Genomic DNA, 7,780 nt, shown 5'->3' on the forward strand with positions numbered 1-7,780 from the left:
TAGAACATTTTTGGTATTCTTTACCATTTTTTATAATTTGAAAAAAAAAGTTTATGTAAATTCGTGAATATGTTTCCCGCAGACCGCCTCCCGCTGCAGCTCCTCTGTCGTGGATTTGTCACGGCAGATGCCCTAGTGAAAGGACTTAGGTGTGGAGCCATCGCAACTAGGTTAGCTTGAAGGGATTGAACGGGACAAAGGACACAGAGAGTTTACCCAGGTTCGGCCCCTCACCACGAGGTAAAGGCCTACGTTCTGCTTCTAGTTGTATTGCTTGAGTTTCGATTACAAGGGAGCGAATACGCTTGACCTAGTTCTCGATTGCTTGTTTCTTGAGTTAACCAGCCGCCGGGTCTCACCTTTATATACACAGGTAGAGACCCGGAGGCTTACAAAGTCCCGGCCGGCTCACCCAACGTGACCGGCTCGGTTTCTAACTAATCATCATGCGTTACAGTACAAGTCTTCACACAACGGTTCACAGGCCCAGATCTTGGGCCTTCACCAGGCTTGCCTCCAAGAGCCGTCGTCCTCATAGTCCTTCTTGGGCCTCCTTGGACCTTCTTTTTGTTAAACCGCCAATGGTGTAACCCGGCCTCTCGTGGGCGGGTCATACCTCAAAGCTATATCCCCAACACCCTCCCCTTCAGGTCTCTAGCAGATCACCGGCGCCGCCCCAGGTCGTTTCCCTAGGTCGCGCAATCTCGGCCCAGGCTGCTCTCGTCTCAGGTCGCCGACGCCGTTCCCCAGATCGAGGGCACGACAACAAATGGAGGTCACCGGCAGCTAATCGCCTCGCTTCAGGTCGCCCAAAGCGCGCTGCCATGGTGGGCGCTCCCTAGATGACGACAACGATGTCTTCGGGTACCACTCTTCAACCGGGGATATTTGTGGAAAGTCCAGAAAATGTTTGAACGATGAAATTTCGTACTAATGAATAATAATTGTCTAAAACGACTTATAATTTTTACACATAGCAACAAATAAAAATAGGGAAAAGACATCTTTTTTTTCTTTGTTTTTAGAGAGAGAGAGAGAGAGAGAGAGAGAGAGAGAGAGAGAGAGAAACACGGTGGAGAAAGAAAAGGAACCCGAAGTCGGTCGCTGGGTCACCCACTCGCTGGACGCTCCTAGCTAGGTCACCCACTTCCCCACCCAGCGCCGCCGCGGAAAGGGAATTGGGCGATGGCGATGTGGATGTCGGCGGCCACCCGCGCGATGCGCGTCCACGCGCGCCGCACCCCCGCCTCCTTCCTCCTCCGCGACTCCGCCCGCCCGGACCCCAACCGGGCGCTGCTGCAGGGCCAAGCGCCCGCGCCCCGCTGGTACTCGGGAGCCGCCGCGGGCGCCGATCCGCCGTCGATCCCATTCCCAGCGCACCTTGGCGTGGCCACAGTGCCGGACCTACATGTGTTCGTCGTCGAGCGATTCGGCCACTACCACAAGATCCTGCCCTCTGGGGTTCACTTCCTCTTGCCCGTCGTCGACCGCATCGCGTACGTCCACTCGCTCAAGGTGAAGCCCATCCGCATCCCCAACTATCCTGCGGTCACCAAAGATAACGCCTTGATCCAGTTTGGAGGATTGCTTCATCTACAGGTAATCCATCTCTATCTCTAAACCCTAGGTAATTAACTTGCTTAGCCACAAACTGAATTCAATTGGAAATGAACTCTGCAGATATCAGATCCGTTCCTTGCCTCCTACGCTGTGGACGGCAACCCCATTCACGCTGTCACCCAGCTTGCAGAGACTGTTCAGATGAGGGAAATCGGCAAGATGACCCTTGAGCAGAGCTTTGAGCAGCGAGACCAGCTCGACCGCAACATTATGGTACAACTCTCTCCATCCATTACTTGCTCCAAGGCACTAAATTTCCGCTCGCAGCATGCAAAGGCCTTTTTTTGAGTAGGACTAATTTTAACTAGCTTAAGTTCCCCATCTCCCATAACTATGTCCTTTACTTCCTCGATCCACAAAGTGTCCGAGATACGACCGATCAAGCATCTTATTTGTCACTATCAGTTTGAACAAACATTGGCAGGGGCATGTGATGAGTATGCCTTCCTTGATTGCTGCCATTAACTCAGCCTCACCACAGCTGGGTAAGTATCGGCAGGAACAAACAATCCGTTGCCCTCCCTGACAACGACTCCCACCCCGCCATCTTTGCTTGTAACATCAAACGAACCATCCACTGATGCAGCTACGGCCGGCTGAGCCCAACTTACTGCTGACTGTTGCTGAACAATTTTCACCGGCCGGCGTTGTAAGTCAATCTGTTACTTATAATAGCTTTCCCCTTGATCTGATCTCTGCCTTCATCATCTTTTGATCAACACAAGTGTACTCCAGTAGCTCTCAAGGAACCGCCTAGCTAGTAATATCAGTCGGTTGGAGGTACTGTTTTTCCATGGGTCATATCATTCCCTTTTCTCATGTTTGAATGGAGGTCTTCCGCAAATGAATTTCCATATAGGAATTATATAATGTGCCTGCAGATATTGATTGAAAGCTTGTCTCAATTGAACGAGGATGCAAGTGCCAATTCCTCCAAACGATAAGGAGTACTTTTGCTCTCTCTGATTCACCCGTTTTAACCAGCGCATCAAACAGCCATTCAGGACCTGTATCCAGCAACTCGGATCTCTCTCGGGTAGGGTCCTGACCTCTCGCATTGAATCCCACACAGCAGACGCGTATGGGCATGAAATAACAGCATGAGAAGAGGATTCCTCCGTCTGTCCGCAACGTACACATGTGTCCACCGGGTCTAAATGTCGGTGCTTCTTCAAAACTCTAGTTGGTAGCCCTCCAGTTAACAGTTTCCACACACAAATTTTCATATTTTGTGGCACTTGAATCTTCCAGAACATCCTCCATACAGGTCTTTCACCGGATGGCCTTGGACTAGTGGAAACCCCTCCCTGTTCCTTTAGATGATCCGCCACGGCAAGGTGATAAGCGCTCGGAACCGAGAACCTTCCATCTTTCTCAGGTTGCCACGCAATAAAATCATCTTGCACTTGAGCAGATAATTTGATTTTCTGTATTTCCTCCACAACAGCTGGTATTAGATATTGGTTGAGCCTCTCAGCATCTCAAACTCCATCCTGATTGATAAGCCGGGCAACTTTTGTTAGCCGGCATCGACCCTGTGAGGTAAGAGGTCTACGAGATATCCCCCTTGGGATCCACGGACCGCGCCAAATTCTCACGCTGCGCCCATTTCCAATCCTCCATATGACACCTTTCTTTAACAACTCCAGCCCATGCTCAATGCCCTTTCAAACTGCTGATGAGTTTCCGGTGAACACAGTATCAATCAGGTTTCCTCGTCTATAGTACTTTTCCTTCATCAATCTTGTACACAAACTATCTGGTCGCTCAATCAAACGCCAAGCTTGCCTCGAAAGCAAAGCCTGGTTAAAGAGGCCCATGTCACGAAAACCGAGACCACCTTGATTCTTTGGGAGAATTAATTTTTCCCATGCAATCCAGTGTGTCTTATGTTTTCCTTTCTCCACACCCCACCAGTACCTCCGGACCATCTTGGTCAGTTCATCACACACCGACAATGGAGTTTAAATACGCTCATAACATATGTCGGGATAGCATTAGCAACTGCTTTAATCAACACTTCCTTTGCGGGCGAGGACATAAATCTTTCGCCCCAGTCCACAAGTATCTTGGCCAATCTAGTTTGAAGTGTTTGGAATCGACCCTTACACATTCTACCTTCAGGAACAGGCAGCCCCAAATATCGATCTTCAAACTCCTGTTGTCGAACATGAAGGATATTTTTAACTAGCTCTTGAACATCTACTGGACAAGATTCCCCAAATAAAATGCCGCACTTCTCTGGATTTATTAATTGCCCCGTCCCTCCTGCATAGCGATGCAACACATCAGCAACAATGTTTGCTTGGGCCTCAGATGCCTTGAAAAAAAGCAGTGTATCATTCGCGAACAGAAGGTGAGAAATCCTCGGTGCCGTACGACAAATAGCAACCGGAGAAAGCCCACGCGTTCCAACTGCATCTAGTATCAAAGCCGACGAAGAATCAGCCACAAATAAGAAGAAAAACGGTGATAATGGGTCACCTTGGCGTAGGCCTCGGGATGGCGAAAAACGCTCCAGCAACCTTCCGTTAAATTTCACCGAATAGTCGACTGTCCGGACGCATTGCATGATCCAAGAAACCCATTTATTCTCAAACCCCATCCTTCCCATAGCCTGTTCCAAAAAAACCCAATCAACACGATCATACGCCTTTGAGAGGTGCAACTTGTAAGCACAACTTGCCCTCTCTGGATTACTTTCCTGCTGAATGTGTTGAATGCACTCAAATGCGATGAGCACATTGTCAGATATTAATCTCCCTGGAACAAATGCACTTTGGCACTCACAAATAATACCATCCAGCAATGGCCGGAGCCGATTCACTAAACACTTAGAAACGATTTCATGCTCTCCGGGTATTGCTTTTTAGGAATTAGCACAATTCTCGTTTCATTAACACCTTGCGGCATCACCCCTGGTGAGAAAAAATGTTGCACTTCCGCCTTCATCACGTCCCAATTATGCAGATAAAACCGTGCCGGAAAACCATCCGGTCCGGGCGCCTTGATAGGGCTGATTTGGAACAGCGCATCACTGATTTCCTTCTCTGTAAAGCCCCTCACTAACATCTCATTTTCATGTCATTAGTAACTTTGATGTTGAGGAGATCCAGGACTGAATCCACATCTAAGGTCGGATCCCTTGTGAAAACCTCCTTAAAATAAGATGATGCCATTCTTTCCATATCCGAGGGTGACGTGTACCACTCCCCTTCCTCATTTTTCAGTTTGGAAATATAGCTTCCATGAGCCTGCCATACTGCCCTTTGATGGAAAAATTGTGTATTTCGATCTCCCTCTTTTAGCCACATTATACACGAACGTTCAAGCCACATCATTTGCTCCCTATGTAGCAATTCATCCATCCTATTCGCCTTTTCTTTCAGCAATTCATGTGCAGCCCCATTACTTTGCAGTTCAGCTAGCTCAGCCCTAAGCTTTTCCAATTCCCTTCCTGACATCTCCAAACTTCGCACGGCTCCAATTCTGCAGCTCAATCATAACCTGCTTTCGGGAAGAGGCCACAGCGAAATGTATGGTGGTGTTATATATGTATTTTAGAAAAGTTCTTTCAAAATTATTAATGTCAAAGGAAGGAAATGGGTTAAGACTTAAGAGGGACTTGATACGATCGCCAAAAGAAGGAAATCGAACGAGCAAACGTAGAATGAAATCTACCTGTCCAGGGAGACTCTACATGATCTTAAAATGGTTAAATTCAAAGGTACCAATATAGTAATATATAGTGTGAGCTGCATTATGGAACAGAAAGTAGTTGATGTTCCAATGGATACGGAGGTGGCTGTCAACCCCCAAGGCCTTTGGTTTGAATCCCAGGCAACACATTGTTTTTTATGCATCTTTTTCGCCTTTTCACTCTAAATCCTTTCATGCTCTTGCAACACATCTAACAACACATGGTTTTGCAGAAGTCAATGAATGACGCAGCGTGCGAATGGGGGGTGGAGTGTATCAAATATGAGTTTTGTAAGTTTTTGTTTCTTCAACAAAACTGACACTAATATCATATCAAGTCAGCACTTGCGATTACTAATAAGTAATAACTATAAACTGTTCCATTTTAGGCATTCAATGGGAGCGAAGTAAGTCACTGTATGAGGTGCTGTCCACCAGCGACGACATGGGCGGCGTCTTGTCAGATGACAAGCAGGAACCAGTGCCGCATACCAAGCAAGAGTAGATGTGTTTGGTGTGGAAGTCGTCCCGGCACTTGAGTATCAAACAGTGGTGACTTTTGTTGCATGAGTTTTTGTTTGTGCACGGGGTGGAACAAGTGTGAGGAGAAGTGCAGGCTGCCTTGAGCTATGACTAGTTAAGCAAAATTAACTTGCTGTTGCCAACGGAGCTAGTCCTTTTTGGCTTGATATATCTCTCTGACATGTTAATTGGTAATGCCAGCCGTTTTAGCTTTGGATTTGCATAAGTAGAGTTCATTTATATGCTTGGTTCAGGGTTCTCTTTTTTTAAAATGATTTTGCCAGAGTTTTTCATAGATTCTGCACAGGTTTTTTTTTTTGTTTTGCTCGACTGATGGGCAGCGTCGATTGGACTTGCTGCTATGATTGTGAGTGAACAATCAACGACTGGGATTCACTTTGCCACCCCCTGTGTGATGGCCGCTTCTGGCAGCAACGCCCAGTCCGTCCCCTACTTCATCATCGTTCATCGACTTGGAGCAGGAGATGGAGGAGGACAGCATCTCATCTCATCGGAGATCCCTTCTTGATCGGTTCGCTCGTGATTTGTGTTCCCCTTTGTTGTGTGTCGGCTCAGTTTCCATGATTAGTTAGTGCAAACGCGTGTCGTGGAGTAGTTGGTTCAGTTGTTCTACTGCCATACCTTGTTTCATTGCCGGAGATTTCAACTTGATTGCCTCTGCTGCTGCTGCTGCTGACAACCTCAACCGGCGGCGATTCATCAACCAATGAGATGGAGCTTAGAGAGGTGTACTTACACGGGTAATGCTGCGTTAGCTTTATACTCCGTATTTGAACAAGTAGAGTTTATTATATGTTTGGTTGTGAATTTGTTGCAGATTCAGTAGCTCCATGCATCGATCTAACAAAAAATAATATCCAGTTGCTGTACAACATGTTATCAGTGTAGAAGTTCCGTCTTGACTTGTGATTTGTGAATCACCGTGGCGTGGCTCTTGCTGTCTCAGGCTTGTTGAGGTCGACATGCTTGTCTCCACGGCCACGACTAGTAGTGTCCTTGTGAAAGTCGGGAATCAAGCCCAGCCCACTTCCCACACCACATTTCGTCCTTCCACGATCGAGTTCAATGAAACCGGAGAGCTGGCACATGTCTTGCATCAACGAGACATGGGCGCGTGCGACCAACGCAGAGCATGCATGGCTTCCTTGAACAACATTCGGGCCATATTTTGCGGTGGCAGAAAGGCGAAAGCTGCATGCACAGCTCTTCCCCTGCCGGTGCTCGGGCGCCCGTACGTGTGTCCTCTTTGTTGATGCGGTCGCTTGCGCCTTCAGCCCTGGCCGCATCGTCTCACGTACGGGGAGCATCTTCCCAGGAGACATGATGGACGGACCCTTGCGACGACCTCATCTCCGAGCGCCGTTCCGTGCAAGATTGCTGTCGTCAACTGCTGCTCGATCCATCTCATCTCATGCTAGCTCCAGTCCATGTCCATCGACTGCCGCCACCAACCAAAACACAAGCTCCCTCCTTTCATTCCTGAATGAATGCCATCTTTCTGATCCACAAGAAATTAACATCCTACTCCAAGTCCTCCCACTATGCCATTGCCAATGCCATGCATGCTTCAGTTCAGACCATGGGTGTTAGTTATTTACCTCTCCTCCAATCTGCACCCAGCCAGTTAGAGCTCCATATGACTTGGCTGAAAAGCTGTCTACTTCCATAATGCCTCCGGCCGGTGGCTTGTATCGCATCCCGCTCCCCTGTATCGCTGGCCTCAATCGCCAGTTATAGCTCCAACGGCGCCCCCTGTCTATTCTTGACAGGACTTTGCCGGCTACACTGCATGCAGCTGTTCCCGGCGGCTGATATCATTCCAGAGCCTCTCGAGTGTCGAGGACGATGCAGGCAACAAAGGCTGCTGACCATGCAGCGCCGCTGGCCGAGGAACCTGCTGGCATGCTAGCTTGCTGTT

The 7,780-nt window shown here is 48.3% G+C and overlaps 1 protein-coding gene across 1 annotated transcript; it reads left to right on the forward strand.

Moving 5' to 3' along the window:
* The first annotated feature begins 1,092 nt into the window (after nt 1–1,092).
* On the forward strand, nt 1,093–6,064 carry LOC123148706 (stomatin-like protein 2, mitochondrial). Its single transcript, XM_044568196.1, has 4 exons — nt 1,093–1,599; nt 1,681–1,833; nt 5,553–5,610; nt 5,709–6,064. The coding sequence occupies exons 1-4, from the start codon at nt 1,186–1,188 to the stop codon at nt 5,822–5,824; spliced, it is 741 nt and encodes a 246-aa protein (XP_044424131.1). The 5' UTR covers nt 1,093–1,185; the 3' UTR covers nt 5,825–6,064.
* Nucleotides 6,065–7,780: the final 1,716 nt, after the last annotated feature.

Source organism: Triticum aestivum, chromosome 1B, assembly GCF_018294505.1.
Source record: "Triticum aestivum cultivar Chinese Spring chromosome 1B, IWGSC CS RefSeq v2.1, whole genome shotgun sequence".
Classification (NCBI taxonomy): domain Eukaryota; kingdom Viridiplantae; phylum Streptophyta; class Magnoliopsida; order Poales; family Poaceae; genus Triticum; species Triticum aestivum.

Excerpts from the sequence above, each read along its gene's own strand:
- LOC123148706 (XM_044568196.1), top strand. The coding sequence starts at position 1,186 with ATGGCGATGTGGATGTCGGCGGCCACCCGCGCGATGCGCGTCCACGCG. Across the intron at positions 1,834-5,552 it reads AGCTCGACCGCAACATTATG|AAGTCAATGAATGACGCAGC; the intron begins GTACAACTCTCT and ends ATGGTTTTGCAG. Across the intron at positions 5,611-5,708 it reads GTGTATCAAATATGAGTTTT|GCATTCAATGGGAGCGAAGT; the intron begins GTAAGTTTTTGT and ends GTTCCATTTTAG.